Source organism: Onthophagus taurus, chromosome 11, assembly GCF_036711975.1.
Source record: "Onthophagus taurus isolate NC chromosome 11, IU_Otau_3.0, whole genome shotgun sequence".
Classification (NCBI taxonomy): domain Eukaryota; kingdom Metazoa; phylum Arthropoda; class Insecta; order Coleoptera; family Scarabaeidae; genus Onthophagus; species Onthophagus taurus.
In genome coordinates this window covers 14611152-14630042 of record NC_091976.1, presented here as the reverse complement: position 1 = coordinate 14630042, position 18891 = coordinate 14611152, and the positions used below count along the sequence as shown (strand labels likewise).

At 33.4% G+C, this 18891-nt stretch overlaps 2 protein-coding genes across 2 annotated transcripts; both read right to left on the bottom strand.

Moving 5' to 3' along the window:
* Positions 1-388: 388 nt before the first annotated feature.
* On the bottom strand, positions 389-5500 carry LOC139432120 (uncharacterized). The gene has a single exon (XM_071200467.1). It carries the CDS (start codon positions 5498-5500, stop codon positions 389-391), a length of 5112 nt encoding a protein of 1703 aa, XP_071056568.1.
* Positions 5501-12882: 7382 nt separating this feature from the next.
* LOC111413736 (uncharacterized) lies at positions 12883-13600 on the bottom strand. The gene is made up of 3 exons (XM_023044829.2): positions 13488-13600; positions 13322-13399; positions 12883-13251 (listed from the first exon to the last, which is right to left on the bottom strand). Exons 2-3 carry the CDS (start codon positions 13334-13336, stop codon positions 12973-12975), a joined length of 294 nt encoding a protein of 97 aa, XP_022900597.1. The 5' UTR covers positions 13337-13399; positions 13488-13600; the 3' UTR covers positions 12883-12972.
* Positions 13601-18891: the final 5291 nt, after the last annotated feature.

Below are 18891 nucleotides of genomic sequence, written 5' to 3'. Positions count from 1 at the left end.
CTTACACGTTATTTTAACATGTTTCGTTTAGCATTCACAACAGTATCTTGTATATAGACATTTACTTTTGAATCGCCCTATAATATAAGATAGAAATGATTATTATCACTGTTTTTGGGGAATAAATCCACTTTTTAGTTTCTGCTGTATTTTAATATATTCAAGTATAAACGATTAAATCTTTACATGCCATGACCGTTAACTCGCGTCTTCGCCATGACACCCGCTTCGTGTTGTGTGCAATGTGCACCGTTTTCAATACTACCAACCCAACAGTACTCAAAACTTAAAAATATTAATGTTACTAACTCAACATACCGCCGCCGTTGAAAGTACTAACTTTCAAGATAAAAATAGGTAAGTATAACGAAAATCTAAATATTACATGTTATAGTTTTTTAGGTACTTCAACGTCTATAGGAAGAACGCACACCTTTTTAACAGCCCGCTTCACAACACCACTGGTTGTTTTTACACTAATAACTCGCACAATATTATCACTGCCAGGATGAACTTCAAGAATTCTTCCCAGTCGCCATTTCAACGGTGGAGTGTTGTCTTCCTTGAGTAATATTAGCTGTCCAATCTTAACGTTTTCTCCAACAGCTTGAGACCATCTGCCTCTTTGTTGTAGGATGTTGATGTATTCCATAGACCATCTTCGCCAGAAATGTTGATACATTTGTTGAAGTTTGTTGAATTGATTCAGTCTGTTGAAGGGGATATCCATAACGTCTCGCTGAGGAATCGTATTAAGAGGTTCTCCAATGAGAAAATGTCCCGGGGTAAGAGCCAAGAAATCATCAGGATGTGTGGATAAAGGAGTAAGTGGTCTAGAATTTAGTATTGCTTCGATTTGAGTAAAAATTGTTGTTAACTCTTCAAAGGTTAAAACGTTACAGCCAATAATTCGTATAAAATGCGATTTAGCCGATTTGATAGCAGACTCCCATAAACCTCCAAAATGCGGAGAACGTGCCGGAATAAATTGCCAATCTATGTTATTTCTCAAGCAAAATCTTTCAAGTTTATCGTTGTTATAGTCGATTACTTTTTTCAACTCGTTGAGATAATTCTTAGCGCCAACGAAGTTAGTTGCATTATCCGTGTAAACTCGTTTACATAAACCTCGTCGAGATACGAATCTCTTGAATGCGTTTAAAAATGAATCGGTGCTTAGGTCTGATACCACCTCAATATGTACTGCTTTGGTTGCAAAACACACAAATAAACACACATATGATTTAATGATAGTTCTGTTTCTTAATTTCCCATCTTTGCTGTTGAATGGGCCAGCAAAATCTATACCCACTACATAAAATGGTCTTATAGCCGATGTGCGATCTCTAGGTAAATCACCCATCAAATAACTGGGACTTACTGGTTTAGTTCTAAAACATACAATACATCTCCCAATCACCCCCTTCACGACAGTTAAACCGCCAACAGGCCAAAATCTTTGTCTGATGCAAGATAAAAGTCCCTGTGGGCCAAGGTGCAAATTTCTCAAATGTTCCTCACGTATAATTAAATTAGTCAAAGGATGTCCTTTAGCCAATATGATTGGATGTTTGATGTCGTAGTCATATTCTGAATTACGCAATCTACCACCAACTCTTAACAATCCATCTTCGTACATTGGATTCAAAGACAATAATTTACTACTTTTAGGCAAATTCTTTTTAGCCATCAATAAATCAATCTCAGTTTTGAATTCCTGTCTTTGCATGACTTTCAAAAGTCGCATAAACGCGCTTTCTAACTCTAGTGTAGTTAATTTTGCCTTTATTTTATTTTCATTAGGTTCTCTCAAATTATTGTAGAAGCGCATGCAATACGCAACAACTCTTTTTAATTTATTTAATGATGAATATTTATCAAAAATGTCGCATGTAATTGTACAATGGAAAGTTAGTTTATTTTTTTTCTTTTCTGGTAACTCCTTAGGAAAGTTCATGTCAATATCAGGATAAGTTTTACTCTTTAACCATTTCGGCCCCTCCCACCAAAGGTTAGACTTTATTAATTGAGAAGTCTCGATACCTCTAGAAATCAAATCTGCAGGGTTCTCTGCACTGGTTACGTGCTTCCATTGTGCATGTGCTGTTAGTTCTTGTATTTGCGATACGCGGTTTGCAACAAATGTTTGCCATCTCGAAGGATCCGCATGTATCCAAGCAAGCGCTATGGTGGAATCAGTCCAGAGATAAACCTTAGTAATTTCTGTGTTTAATGAATCAAGTACTTTTTTCACTAGTTCTGCCAACAATAAACAACCATTGAGTTCCAATCTCGGCAATGAAATTTTCCGTAAAGGTGCTACTCTCGATTTGGCGCACAATAAACGAATCTTTGTTTTAGTTTGGTTTATGGTTTTAATGTAAATACATGCTCCGTAAGCCATTTCAGAAGCATCGCTGAAACCATGCATTTCTACCATTGCAAAATCTGTTAGCAAAATGTGTCGATCAATTTGTAGTTTTGCCAAATATTGCAATTCCTCATAAAGCCTCTTGAATGATGTGTAAAGTTCGATAGGTACAGCTTCATCCCACGTGATTCCCAGCTGCCACAAACGCTGTAAAACTACCTTTGCTTTGATCGTAGAAGGAGATACAATACCAAGTGGGTCAAATATCTGAGCAATAATTGACAGAATAATACGTTTCGTTAATTTCCCATATTCAACTATAGGTTTAATTGAATACTTAAGTGTATCGTCTTGTGAGCACCATAAAATTCCCAGCGTTTTTACATCCTTAGAGTCACCTATTAGATAATCCACGCTTGTTTCATCGCTTCCTTGCAGAATTTCTTGTGAATTCGAATTCCATTTCCGCAATTCAAATCCGCAACCATTTAAGATCTCACTTAAGTCATTTTTTAATTTCAATGCTTCTTCCAAAGTCTTTGAACCTGTAATAAGGTCATCAACATAGAAATCGTCGATTATAACTTTAGCTATGTTAGGATGTTTATTTTGAATATTTATGCCAACTTGATGCAGACTGCGAATTGCCAAAAATGATGCTGATGCGGTGCCGTACGTTACCGTGTTTAATTGAAAATGCTCCAAATCATGTTCAGGACTTTGTCGCCATACAATACGTTGTAAATTTCTCTGACTAGGTATGATGTTTACCTGTCTATACATCTTTGCAATGTCACCGGTTAATACGTAATTATGTTCTCTAAACCTACAGAGAATGGAAAATAATTCCTGTTGTATCGTAGGTCCAACCATTAGAGTATCATTCAGTGAAATGCCAGTACTTGTTTTTGTCGAAGCGTCAAATACTACTCTGAGCCTCGTAGTGCTGCTTGTATCTTTAATTACTGCGTGATGAGGTAAATAATACGCATATGTATCGTCGCGATTTACTCTTGTCATGTGTCCTAATTCTTGATATTCACTCATGAATTCAGAGTATTGTTTCCATAATTCTTGATTCTTGAATAACTTTCGTTCCAAATTTAAAAATCTTGCTTCAGCAGTTTCAAACGATGTTCCTAATTCGCTAATATTATCTTTCGTTGGCAGTTGTACCACAAAATGTCCATTGTTGTCCCTTGTGGTCGTCTGTTGATACAGATTCTCACAATATTTTTCCTCCGCAGAAAAAACCATTTGTGCCGTACACTCTTCAACCTTCCAAAATTTTTCCAAGGCCCTTTGAATCTCGCTGTTATTTATACATACGTTGCTGCGCACCTTTTGTCTTAAATTTGTACTTATAGGCCCGGATACGATCCATCCCAGTGTTGATTTCTGTAGAACAGGTAAACCACTTCCGAGTTTAATTTGACCCATAGACAACAATTCAGCGAATAAGCCAGCGCCTATTAAAATATCTATTTCTCCTGGTTGATGGAATTTCGGATCAGCTAACCTAATGTGTCGCGGTATTTCTAATTCTTTGATGTTTATTGGAACATTTGGCAAGTTATCAGTTATATCTCTTATAACCAAAAATGATAAATCAATGGTGTATGAGTTATATATAGACTTAATCTTGGTATTCGTTCCATACTTAACATTAAGGTTGCATTGACTAATACCTGTTACCGGTACGTTTAAATTGTAAGTATGTAATTGCAGTTTTTCTACAAGCTTCATTGTCATAAAATTCGACTGCGAGCCAGAATCCAAAAGTGCCCTAGCCTCACACCATTTTCCAGTCGCATCTTTGATGTGAACCTGCGCGGTTGCTAAAATTATCGAAGTATTCTCCAATGCTTTCATGGTATGTGCGGTTGTAACACGTTTTTCAGTTGTGTGTGTATTTGTTTGTGTATCATAATGCAAAAGCGTGTTATGTTTTTGCTTACAAGCCTTACATGTGGACAAAGATTTGCAATCCATCGAGAAATGTCCCGAACGAAGGCAATTCAAGCAAAGCCTGAGTTTTTTAACTTCCTCAACTCTTTTGCTTGTAGTTAATGCTTTGAATTTATTACAACCGTAAATGATATGATCGCCCGATTCACAAAAAACGCATGTTTTGTTGTTCGTGGCTAAATTTGCAATAGTACGCTCATTCTTCTTTTGTCCTATATGTTTATTCGTTTTGTTATGACCTTCTATGGTTTCCAGAATACTGCATCTATTTGTAAGAAAATCTATCATACTTTTTATGTTTGGTACATCATTATTAAATGTCTGCCCCGCGTGCTCCTCCCATTTCATTTTAGAAGCGTCATCCAATTTCTTAAAAATCAAATGTGTAAGCAACGTGCTCCAGTGCTCTACTGGTTCACCTAAGGCCTTTAAAGAACGAGTGTGCCTGTTATAACTATCAATTAAACGTCTTAAGTTTTGATGAGCTTCTTTTGTAACCATCGGTAATTCAAACAAAGCCTTAACGTGTGTTTTTACTATAACCGCCTTATTTTCGTATCTTTGACGCAACATATCCCAAGCAATTTTGTAATTTTCCTTTGTGATTTCAAGAGATTGAATGATATTCGCTGCTTCACCTTTTAAGCAACTAAATAAATAATGAAATTTATTGATGTCATCTACATAGTTGTCATTGTCAACGAGCGATTTAAAAGTATCGTGAAAATATATCCATTGATCATAATCTCCGTAAAATTTAGGCAAATCCAACGTAGGAAGTTTAACATTTTTATGAAAATAACCGTCGCTCGGTGCATAAGCCGTCGCAGCCCCCGCCGAACCGGTCGTTTCATCGTTTATAGCGCTTTTACATACGGTGTCATTATCTCGCTCTTGAATAAATGTTGTCGCCTCTGCTATTAATTCATAATATTTTGTTTCAAATATTTCGTATTCGTCATTATACTCGTCGTCTTTGTTTAGTAAATCGATCGCGTTTTGTATTTTGTTAAACTCATGCAAAATCTCTTTAATGTTTTGTAATCTGATTTTCAATTCGTTTAATTTTTCCGTTGTAATTTTTTCGAGAAACGTCCCGAAACGCGTTAATTGTGCCTTGAGCAGTTTCTTTTTTGCCAACAGAGGTTTGAGTTCCTCCATTTTGTGAAGCAATACTCACGAAAAAGGATAAAAATAAAAAAGGACTTAGTTTACGTTTTGTGTTTTCTTTCAGGAACCCACCAGTGACCGCCGCCGATGAGTTGACCTCGTGTCGTTGTCGAAGAGAAGAACCAAGTTCCGATCGCCGGACCCCAGCCAAGATGATGCAATTCACGAATTTTTTTTTTTTATTTTTAATGTCTTCACTGTTACTAATCCATGCTCGAAGGACCAATGTTTTTGGGGAATAAATCCACTTTTTAGTTTCTGCTGTATTTTAATATATTCAAGTATAAACGATTAAATCTTTACATGCCATGACCGTTAACTCGCGTCTTCGCCATGACACCCGCTTCGTGTTGTGTGCAATGTGCACCGTTTTCAATACTACCAACCCAACAGTACTCAAAACTTAAAAATATTAATGTTACTAACTCAACAATCACTTTATTCCCTTTAAACATATTTAATTTAAAGAATATGATGATAATATTAGGAAAACAGTTTAAGATTAAACTAAAACTAGAACTAACACTAGCATTATCAATAAAACTAACATTAGACCTAGAACTAGAAACTTTTGGGTTAAGTCATAATAAGGTTTTTATAAGTATATTAAATAATATACGTATTATTATTATAGGTATTAAATTAATAAGGTTATTATTTACCTTATTTATCATAAGGTTATTAATAAAATAAGAATAAGCCTGGTATTGTGTTAGTAAATAGGTTATTAATATTTCGTTGTTAATGTTTCAAACAAGCCGACAATATTTGTAATCAAGCTATTATTAGAGTGCGAAGAAATGAAAACAACTAGTCTTAATCTGACTGCTCTAAATCTTAATCCTTAATTACCAGAGGAGTGATTAAAAGTTAGACATGTGTATGAGCCAAACCATAGAACAGAAAAACCTCAAAAAATTTTAAAATATATTCCCAATTTTCTTTCAAAATTTTCTTTAAAACTTAAATCCTAATATACTTTTAATAACATTATGGCCAAAATACAGATGATAAACGAGTAAAAACGTCGGGTGAATCCCCGAAAGACATCGTGATCCCTCGGTTCCTTCGAAAAGGGGGCTAAATAGGACCTCAAGGAGAAGTCGAGACCGAAGTATCCGATACCCTCCTTCTCCTCCACCAGCATCCTCATGGCACCAGAGAACGACAGATTACACCTTCGGGATTCGAACTTTACGTACCGACCTTAAGTTTGGTAATCCGCGATTTGCAAATCGGAGGCGACGCAGCGCCCGCCGTGTTCGGTCTCAACCCCGTCGAGACACCCCCAAGAACCCCAAATATCCCTTCGAAGAGACAAGCAACAAACGTACGCAGATGAAAGTAGTGATAAAGAAACAAGTTTAATGAGATTATAAAAAGTAAAGAAATCAAGATGTTTTAGATATTGTATCTTGGAATTTGAATTATTAGAATTATATAGAACTTTTTTGTTCTATCTATATTTTATCTCAATAGATGGAAGCAGTTTCACTCTTTTTAATTTTCGTGGTATAATCACTCTCGTATAGATGTCTCTACTTAAAAGATACCTTCTAACATAAATGATTTAATTTACAGTAAACTGTATGTTTACTGTGTTTAAAATTAAGGGAAACTACGATTTATAAATGTAATGAAAATAATCGGTTTAGTTACGAATTTCATTAAAAGACATCGCAGTATATTTAATTTCCAAAGTCTATAGAATAAAAAATCTAAAACAACTATGTACTGAAAGTCGAAATTTAAAATATTATATTTCAAAGGAGGTTTCTCAAAATCACAATAGGCGTATGACGTAAAAACCTATTATCGCATGCCATACAAGCTTTCTTAACATATCAACTCTTGATATAACATTACGAAAACTTTCAGGTTGCCTCATATACACTTCTTCATGTACTAGTGTATCCTTAAGAAAAGGACTCAATCGTTCTATAGTTGTAATTGACTCCCATCATACTCAATTTCTTCGCCTTGAGTAAAATCATTGTCAATAAATTTAGCCCTGTAACATTACGAAATTCAAAATCATCAAGAACTGAACCCAAATTAGTTCATTTCTACAATATAAAAATTCCAGAATATTTTCAACCTTTTCACCAACATTATTATTAGGGCTCGGATTTTATGCAAAATGCATCTTCTTTATTTTGTGGAATATTTTTTTCAAAATTGGTTTCTGGGCGAATTACATAAAAATAAGGCAGATGGTACAATAAAAAAATTGCATATTTTTACAATTTTTTTGATTGTTGCATAAATTGGCCTTTTACTGCATATTTTCGCATATTTTGTCATTTTACTAGATTTGTTTTTTAAATATATTTGCGCGATTGCGCGATTTTTAAATATGCGAACATACCTTTTAGTTTAAAGCACAACACAGGATATTTTTGATTGGGGGTTGGTTTCTTGTTTACAACGATTCACATAAACATGCGGGGAATCCCTAGCGCTGTTGAGTTTAAGTTTAAGGAAATCCCCAACCATAGTTACTGTGGCTGTGTTCAGTGTGAGTGAACATTAATCTACCAATCTATAACAACAATGCCTAAAGTGATATCGTGTCTTGTGTCCCAGTGGATAAAAAGTTATCCCGAACTAAATTTAAATAATGACGAATTTTTTTGTAAAACTTGTGCCAAAGTTGTAAATATTGTTTTAAAAATCATGTCGTAGCGTTTTAACCAAAGATTTAAGTTAAAAATTAGAGTTTTCAGAGGAGTTGCCAATGGTTTATTCCGAAATTATATTTTTCATAGACTTTTACACTAGGAGTTAAAAAAAATGGAAAACTGTTAAATTAAAACTAAATAAAACTATATTAAATTTGATGTCCCATCTTCTTGAAATATGTTTTACATATGTTTCTAGACAATCGACAATGAATAATACGAATCTGTTTTATAGTCTCAGAATTAATTTTTCATCTGTTAGAGTATCTATGGCTAACTTTTTAATTATTCTTTTTTAAGATAACGTGTGAGAGGAAGAAAATAAATAGAACAACATGTAAAAAGTGAGAAACATATACAAAAATGTGATAGAAATAGATTGATAACAACTATAAGAAAGATTCCAGGTGATTCATGTTGCCAGTATAGAATAACTTTAAACAGAAAAATTTTTACTTCAAAACTTGCTTTTATTAAATATGCTCAGTACGTGTTTCGAGAGTTTGTTAATCGAAATTTGTTAATTCAATCAAAAACTGTTGCTTTAATCAAAGTTTTGTAAGAGACCAATTGATAGATAAATGATCACTTTACACGAAAATACTGCCCGTTTGACAAAATTAGCAGTGGAGTTGAAAATATTTTTAAAGAAGGGCTTTTTATTGCACATAATGTTTGATTTTAAAGAAACTTTGACCCGCTATATCTCGTTAAGGAGGCATTTGCGACCCCATGTACTTTTCATCTTAATTTTTGTTGTATTACCTGCCCTAGAAGTCTGTCAGCGGTTTTTTGAATCACCCTGTATTTTTATATAGAATATATATATTTTTTTTATTTTTTGATATATTTTATTTTTATATTTCTAATAGAAATATTTTTTTTTAAATAGAAATATTTTTAGTAAGTTTTTAATATTTTAATAAGTTTTTATTCGTAATCGATTTTAATTCGTTTTTTGTAGTTAATCGACTATTCGACTATTCGGGTTTTATATAGTTAATTATGACGTAAGTTTTTTATTTTTAAAATTGTTTAGTAATATATATTAATAATCCAATCTTTATATTAGATTCAGCTGAAGATGAGAGGTTTCTCTCGAAACATGTACTGAGCATATTTCATAAAAGCAAGTTTTGAAGTAAAAATTTTTCTGTTTAAACTATAAGAAAGGTATATGTTTGCATATTTCCACATATTTTTGCATATTTTTTGCATATTTTGAATAAAAAGCTTGCATATTTATGCGCATATTTTCTATAATTTGACTGCATAAAAATCCGAGCTCTAATTATTATACAGGTGTCTCCTCGTTAAGATGCATAACTTCGTAGAGTTATTCCTTGCATCAAAATTAGCAAAAAAACTTCTGATCAACATAGGTGCAATTCTCAACCGTTTTCGAGATATGGGTGGTCAAAAGCGCTGAAAGTTACTAATTACGGTAACTAATTGAGTTTTACTTTTTTTAGATGGAATCCGCATGAAGTTGGCTTTTTGATAGTTATCAATGAAGCAGTTTCTTAGTATTTTTGTCATTGGATTCCGCTCGTAGACCCTTTAAAAATGCCTCTTTTTGCGAATGAAGAGTATGCCGGCATGATATTTTTGTATGGCTATTGTGGAGGAAACGCTTCAGAAACTGCAAGAGATCCTTGTCGGACAACCATCATAAATTGTTTCAGATCGCTCCGGCAGACAGGATCCTTCCCGAAAAAGACTAATGGGCGAGAGCCTGCGCGAAGAAATCACACTGAAGCTGTTCATCATGTAGTTTCTGAGATCATCGATTCACAGGACTTTGCGTAAAAATAGGCTATATCCTTACCACGTACAACAAGTACAAAATCTCCTACCAGCAGACTATGCGAAATGAAAAGAATTTTGCTCCTGGATCCTAGAGAACCAAGATCTCCTCTCAATTGCTTTGTTCGCGGATGAGTCTACCTTCACTAGTGATTTAAACTCACATAACGAGCACATCTGGAGCGAAATCCCCATACCTTGTCAGAATGTAGATTCCAGTTCCGATTTTCGGTTAATGTGTGGGGAGGAATCATCGAAAATGTTGACTTGGGATCGAAAATGTTTGATGGAAGTTTGACCAGTCAAATCTACAAAAGATTCCTAGAAGAAGAGTTTCCCATACTTAGTAATCTTCAGGTTAAGCGGGGCATCTTTTGAACAACTGTTTGATGTTTTGGAATGACCTTCTCCAATAACATGTTCGAAGTGACGAAATCGGTAAAAATTTGACTAAGTCAACCAAGTAGTTTTTGTCAAATCCTCATGGAGAAGGCTTCGCCGAGGTAACTACCATTTTCCATCTGCGACTGAGTTCCTAGCCGTCTTCTCTATTCATATTGTTGCCATGTCGATGGATCTCTATTGCCTCCTTGTCATCCTCTGGACATAATTTCTGACTTTGGCTAGCACCTTGATCCTATGAAATCTATGGAGTGTCTCTTTTTGTGGCAATGTTCTGATACTATCGTCTGCTGGATCTTATTTAGTCAGACATCCCTCTCATGCTTTTCATGCGGTCTTACTAGTGACCAAAACATCCAGGAAATGTAACTATTTTGAAGCTTCCATTTTCATGGTAAATTCTGGAGATGCTCTTTTCCACGCTGCTAAATCACAAAGGACTCTTAACGTTTGTGCTTCAAACATCTCCATGTAGAAATTGGCGATTACCGGTGATAAAGGTGATTCAACAATGAAACTTACCGGAATATCCTAGAGAACTAACTTCGTACTTTTGATTGAATCCACAAAATGTGTAGAGTCTCTGACATTTGATTCTGTTTTTCAAAAGATAGTTTGCAGATAATTTCTTTCTTCGAAACCCTCTTCGGATCGACTACGTAATTCCAGTCTTTGGCGATCACTGTAGTTTCCTCTTCTGATAATGAGACGCTTGATCGGTTGATGACGACCGTTTGAATTAAATTAAAGTAAATCGTTGTTCTTCTTTTTGTGGTTGCGCCAACGACTCCAATTTTTTTTGTTTGTCCCAGTTTTTTTGGAATTCACGTACCACCCTCTCCATAGCTATTCTATTCTCAGTCTTCTCTAGCCATAGACACAGAATAACCAGAAGTAACACTGGCGGTATCCCGCCAAATCTGTTGATATTGTTGCGAAGAAGCAAGGTATTGCTGCTATTGGTGGTAAATTAAGTTGTCTCTCTCATTCATTGTGCGTTCATCGTGCTTATGGTTCCTCGCGATAAGGTGGCAGATTTTAAATCGAGGTCATAAAACAAGATGCAGCCAATATCAAACGAATGGACGTCAGTGTCACTTCTCCTTATTATGTGCACGGTGTGTTTACTTATACTTATGAAATGAATACGTATATGTAGTACTAGTACAAACCTAGAGATGGCGCTGCGAGCGCTATTTGCAATCTGTATTATCTGCACAAAACAAAGTGCGCTTGCGTGGTTATACTTTCAACAAGTATCAGTGTTTTGTTCGACAGATTCAATCATTTCTATTATGCCAAAAGAGGCTTGTCAAACTGCCCAAATTTTAAAATTTTTTGATAATGTGTTTGACTCATTGTCAGTGAATGGAACCTTAAAAAGGAACAAAGAAGGCAAACCACTCAAGATGGTTGTGACCAAATCGAGTGAACACCGAAACTTTTGGAGATGTATGGTAATGAAATAGTAAAATGCAATGTTCATCAACATTGCATTTTACTATTTTTTTTTTATGCATTGTTGTTTTAGATATCTAATTTTCTTTTTTATTATTATAATATATATATTATTATATAAAGTAAATTTTAAATAAAAATATTTAATTAATAAATGTAGCTTTTTTTTATTTAAAAACAAATAAACAAAACCACTATACTATATAAAAATTATCCATTTAAATTTCGCGGCTTATCGAAAGAAGTACTAGTACATTCCGCTAATGGCGCTGAATTTCATTTCGACCAAATAATGGTGGGGAGTAAAGCTTCTATATACATATATATAATATATTTTTCTATGATTATGTGCCATAGAATTGGAAAATGCAAGGTGAAATCGTAATAACCTCTCACTTATTTTAGCCAACCTAACTTATACCTTTTCAGAGCGACTAACAACACTCGTTATTTGCACCATTCTTATCACTAACGTTCATAACTTATTATTAATCAGAAATATGTGTACTTCAAACCTATGTATTTAGTTTTTTATAAATATGTAACATGAAGTCGTGAATATGTAATAACGGAATCCTTTTCCAGCATTAAGTGCATTAAGTTTTTCATAATAACATACCTTGTATACAAAAATATGCACAGAATAACACACTTTCTTCTCTCACAGCTTTTTTACCATGATAAATAAATACTTACATATAAATTCTTACCTAACATTAAATGATGTTACGAAAATATTGCAGCATAACCAAAAAATCTTTTTTGATTTGTTCTTTCTTATGTTAGGTTGAATTATATCGAATTTTAATTTTACTATTACATATTACTTTAACTTCTCTCTCATAGATGTCCTCCCGAAAGCAATAACTTTTAAAATTTATTATAGAAACCTGTAATAAAATTCCTTTTTTACAAAAATTCCAAGATATTATCTAACTCAACTTATTATGAAACACAAGATAATCTACGATTTATCTAATCAACCACCTTCAAAATCAATCCTTTAAATAAAAAAAAAAACAACAATTTGATTAATACATCTAAAATGTATTAATTTATATCACATAACAAACAAAAATGTCAAAGAAGTATCTCTAAATTAAACTAAGAATCAATTTATTTCTTTTCAGCATCTTGACCCTCTTCTTTCTTCTTTGGTAAAGGCAAAGGGAAAGTACCTTCTTCGACTTGTTGTTCGAATTTTTCTACCCAAAAGTTTGGACAAAGGGTTTCATAAGCTTTTTTGAAATAGCTACAATCTTCGTGTCCCTCGTTATACAACCGGATACATCTGTGATAATCCGAGAACATTACGAAACAGTATCTGGTACAATTCGTGTTTGGAAAACGTGGATCAAGAGGGACGGTTCCTGGATAAGTTTCTTCGCTTCCACCCTTTTAGAAACAAAAAAGTTAAGGTAGAAAATAATTTATTATTCAAAAATGTTTATATAAAATGGTTTACCTCGGCATCAGCCATTTTTCACCTCCTTTTTTCCTTGTGACACTTCGCTGACTAAGAAAACCACAAAACGTCACGTAACTATGAAAGAATATTACATATTTGATATTATTCGAATAACTTAGGTGTTTTTTTATTAATAAAAAAGGTGTTAATTTGATGACCTTACCTAGTAGTCACGTAACACACGAAATATAAATATTTTATCCACCTCTACCTAATAAAGTGAATAAGCAAACAGGAGATTTGATAAGATAAGTTTTTTAGTTTCTCGCATTTCAAGCAGGTTATAAATTGGTCCGCTTTAAAATTTAAACTAAAAAGAAAAATATAATAGAATCTATTTAAAATGTTATGTCATTAAGGATAAATATTAACGACAGTTAATATTTATTTTATTGCTTTTCTGGAAATTATTTAAATAGAGGTGACGTTTAGCAGTTTGTTTATAAGGCGTCATCTATTGATCATTTTTGAAATGTTTATGTTGAGGTAATATTTACTAGATGGAGTTTAACCTTCCAGTACACGCAATATACACAGTCTGCAATAAAACGGTCGCCGAGTAAAAGATGGCGCTAGTTAGAACTTAGTTTTAGAACTCATCGTAGTATGAGTTACAATAAATTTATTGTACCCATAACTTTTTCTCTGATTTCGCATATTTACCAACTTTCTATAAATATTTTACAATATAGATTGAAATTTAAACTTGCATTGTGAAAACACAATTTTCGTAATGAGAAGTTGGTGTAAAATTCTCTTAATACTGTAAATTTACAATATAGAAAGTTAACTTACTTGTTAATTTACTTTCTTGATTGTAAATTTTCCTTATAGAGATTAATATTACTATCTTAACTGAATAGTACAACCATATCATAATCATAGGGTCCAAATTACCAATAAGTACATTGTAAATCGACCCTTTTATTTTTCTCAGTGTTGTCTCGATTTTAAACAATAAATCATAGTTTTTCGTATGTATTTGTATGGGTTGGGAAGATAATTCTGATTTATCCAGCCACTATGCCAAAACTTTACGTTCCAATATTTTTTAATAATCCTAGTTCAAAAACTACTTCATACTTCATACTTTACATATTGCAATGCCATTTGTTTTTTTTATTTCTGATAAGCCTGATATATCGTGGTCATCGCAAAACACTATTTTTTGACAATGAGTGGCTAAGTTGCCGTGTACTTTAGCAATGAGCGACTATTTCGGACTGCAAAAATTGTAAACTTTACTCAAAATATGAATAAATATATGGTGAAAAAGTTCGCAGTTGTATGTTTATTTAGTTTGGCAACAACAAAATCACACGAAACGACCCCCTTAAATGTAGTAAATAAAATAAGGTAAAAGATAGCTATTTTAATATAAAGTACTAAATTAGGGAGTGAAACATGCAACTCATAACATTATTGCATTTAAGATTGTTCAGAAAGAAAAATACTACTTTTCGCAGCAATATTTGGATGACAGACCCTTACCAGAGAATAACCAGAAAGGACGCGGGGGTATCTCGCTAAAACACTCACCTTGAGTGAATCTTATTGCTATTGGTGTGCCTTTGGCTCTCCCAACGATCTGGCAACGTAGCTAGCTTCGCTTCTCTCGACAGAAGCCAAGTTCATTGGGTTCCTTTCTTACAGATGGTCAAATTCAAATCGAGGTCAAAAAATGCGGTTCCTCCAACATCAAGAAACCGAGATAAGTGTCCTTTCTGGTTGTTCTGTGCCCTTACAGACAACTTATGTTTCCGTGTTGAAGCTAATAACAACAGCTCAATGGCATTGCCACTAGTGCATAGGTTAAACATAAAGAAAGAAATCAATAGAAAAATAAACATTAATAAATTAGAAGTAATAGACACCTAACTGTATCTATAAGATACCTCTCGGTAATGAACCATGCTGCTTTCCAGGATCATCTTATACTAATAAACATGATGTAGTTATTGATGTTGAACTTATAATTTCAAGTCATTAAATAAAAAAATATTACCTTGTTCGGTTATGTTAATTAGGTCCTTTGAAACCGGCATATTCAAGGAAGGAATAGCAGTTTTCTTTAGATACATATTACACGCTTCGTCATTCAAAATAAAATACAGGTTGTTTCATAATATATGCGAATGACTTCAGGATGTGATAGCTTGTCCAAAAATTTGAAAAAAAGTTTTTATCAACTTACCCTTTGAAATACACTATTTTTGAGATAAATTTTTAAATTTTTTTGAGAAATTTAATAAAAAAAATTCGTTTTTGCGAATATCTCCGGAACCGTTTATCGTACAGAAAACAGCTTTTGTAAGCAGTTTCTACTCATAATAAGCTAAGTTTTGGGTGCGGAAAAATTTTTTTAAAGTAATAATTGGTGAAGATTTTGAAGGGGTAGTGGTTGTTTTTCTCCCCAACTTCTACGCCACTGGAAAGAGTACGGGTTTGAGACGCCCATTTGAACCGCCAATGTTTTCTACGCAAAAAAGGTACTGAAGGTCATGAGCTTTAAAGTTGACCGTTTTCGAGAAAAATCAACTTTCATGTTAAATAACATGGTCAATTTTTTGAAATAAAAATTTTATATTATTAAAACGGTAGAACAAGTAACAAAAGCAAACGTTAATGTTATAATTGCATAATTAAAAAAAATAATCACAAATCATACACAGTTAAATTAAATGTTGGAAATGTCCGCCGTTAGGTTCAATGCAGGCAGCAATTCTTCGACACATTGACTGTCTATTATAACACGCAGGAAAATTTCCGAAGTGTTTCGAATTATGTCGCAAGATACAACAGTGCGCTCTCTTAATTGGTCAACATTTTTAACTGGAGTAGCGTAGACTAGGGTTTTCAGATGGCCCCAAAAGATAAAATCTAAACAATTAAGTTCGGGAGATCTTGGTGGCCAAGAGTGCGGACCTCCTCGACCGATTCAACGGTCTGGGTATTCGTCGTCCAAGTATTGGCGAGCAACCAAACCAAAGTGGGCCGAAGCTCCATCATGCATAAAGTACATACTTTGTCTTACTTGAAGCGGTACATCTTCCAGCAGTACTTCTTCTAGAAATTGTCGATAATCTGTTCGGTAAAAAATGTGGGCCTATCAAATGATCACCGACGATGGCAGCCCAAACATTTATGGAAAATTGTTGCCTTCTGCAATTTCATGTGAATTTTCTTCTGACAATATGTGGTTATTGTGAAAATTGAAAATACCATCCTTCGAGAAAGATGCTTCATCGGTAAACAGAACTTCGGCTCCAAACTCAGAATTTTGAGCTATTTTGTCTTGCATCCATGTACAAAAAGCCAATCTTGACGGAAAATGTCTTGGCAATAAGGCTTGTACTCTTTGGATATGGTAGGGATACAAAAGTTGCCTTTTCAAAATTCTCCAACCCGTCAAATGAGATACGTTTAAGTTGTGAGCAATTTTCTGATACTTGTGGTCGGATTATCATCAATTTCGTTGAGGACAGCCTCTTCTACTTGGGGATTTGCAACTTCCATAGGTCGCCCATTATCAGCAGTATTCCTTTTAAAACTTCCATTTTCCCATAGTCGTTGGTGAATGCGTAGAAACAAGTTATGGTGTGGTACTGGGCGATCAGGTCTTTCTTGATACAATCGCCTTGCTACTGCCGAATTACCGCACGCCAATCCGTAAAGGTTTTGCCAGCGTTTGCAATTCATTTTTAATTTTGTAATACAAGTTTACTTTTTGCAGGTACAAACTAATTGTTATTTTAACAGGAGGTAGCTTTTCTTATAAAATTTAAAGCATACTTGTTAAAAATAAATTATAGTAGTACAATTTTTTTACAAAAACGATTAAAAAGAGATTTATTAACATTAAAAAAAAAATTTTAATCAATTTTCTAAGACGATTTCAAAAGTTAAGAAGAATTTTAATATTATTTTATGATTAATTAAATCGTTTTTTTTATTAATTAATTTTTTTTAATTACATTTTGAAACATGTTATTTTATTTTTGTTTTTGTTGATATCTTTACAAGGGAGAGTTTTTTTAAAATTTTTAAAGCCAAAAGTTATCAGTTTGTCAAGTTGTTTAAGACTTTGGAAGAAAAAAGTATATGTGCGATTTGAAAAAATTAAAAAGGCGTCAGAAGGGCCTTTAGGCAATCCTGAAAAAAATTCTGTTCATGAGTTTTTGTTTTTGAGATATAAGCATATCATTTTAAATGAAACACCCGGTATAACATTCTCTGCAACATTTTGCTATATTACTAAGGATTTTTGATACCATCTTACGCAAGTTTTGCCTCTAAATTTACGATGGTAAATATTTTTATTATAATTTTTCTTTAATTCAGTTTTTATTACTTTGTAATTTAATTTTTTGTAATTCGCGACGGCAATGAAAGTTAAATTTTTATCACATTTTTCATTTACGAAAATTTTTCAAATTTGTTCAGGAATTAAACTAAACTCCTAATAGAATACGCCTAAATGTTGACGAAAGTAGAAATAAATTTTAATTATAAAAAGGAGTTCCTCTGAGACCTGACGGTGAGCTATTTCTTTTAATATCTTTTAATCCGTTTGTTTCCCTAAATGTTAGTTTCTTGCTCCTTAATTGTTTTTACTCTTTAGTTGATTTGTTAAGTTAATCTGATATTATCATGGTATTTTCAGTCGTGCCTGAAGAAGGAAAGAAATTTCCGAAACATATGTAGCACTGAAAAACTAATAAAATTGCCTCATCGTTAAACATAGTTTAATTATTTAATAAATTTACGATGAACACCGAATCTACTATATCTAAATAACTTCCTGACACTGTGCGCCGGCGCCTGGTGTTCGGCGCCGCGACGGCGATGACGTCCCGATAACAAACACATGTTATATGATGTTATACTAAATAGTGAGTTATTCCTGTGGTTATACGAGAAAGAGTTGGGTACTCCTGTCTCATTGTAGTTTATTATCTTCTATCACTGTTTTATATTTTTTTATTGTTATTGCATCGTGTTATTTGTTTTAAAACAAGTACAATAATTCCGAACAAAACGCCTTTATCAAGGCGAAGAAAGTAGGACTCAACAAACGAGCAGTAGCTCGTCGCAAGAGGGAAAATGAATCTGTTCATTCAACCAGAGGGTACAAAAACTTGTTTAATGCCTTAATTTTTTTAATTGAGTAAAATTGTATTTTTCTTATTAAATCCCTCTAGAAATGAATAAATGGTTATTGGTCATTATTCTTTTTCCTAATTATAAGTTCTACAGAATTAGTACAAAATTGTGGAAGAGTCGATTATCTCTATTATTTTGTAAATATATGATTAAAGATAAGGGTTTATTAACGACTTTTGCAATTGCCTTGCTCTTTCCATTTAATTTTTCAGTTTTTGCCGATAGGGAGAAAACAAAAAACGATAGTTTTTTGGAGTTTTCGGCATTAGCAGTTTCTCGGAAAAGGAAATCATAACATGTAAGCTACTTTTTTTCTATTTCTTTTAGTTTCGAAGATAGCCTATGCGGACAACGAAATTGGGACACCTGTACAGGGTGGGCAAATTTGGGTGTTTTTATAGGCT

Coding starts and splice junctions, on each gene's coding strand:
- LOC139432120 (XM_071200467.1), bottom strand. CDS start 5,500: ATGGAGGAACTCAAACCTCTGTTGGCAAAAAAGAAACTGCTCAAGGCA.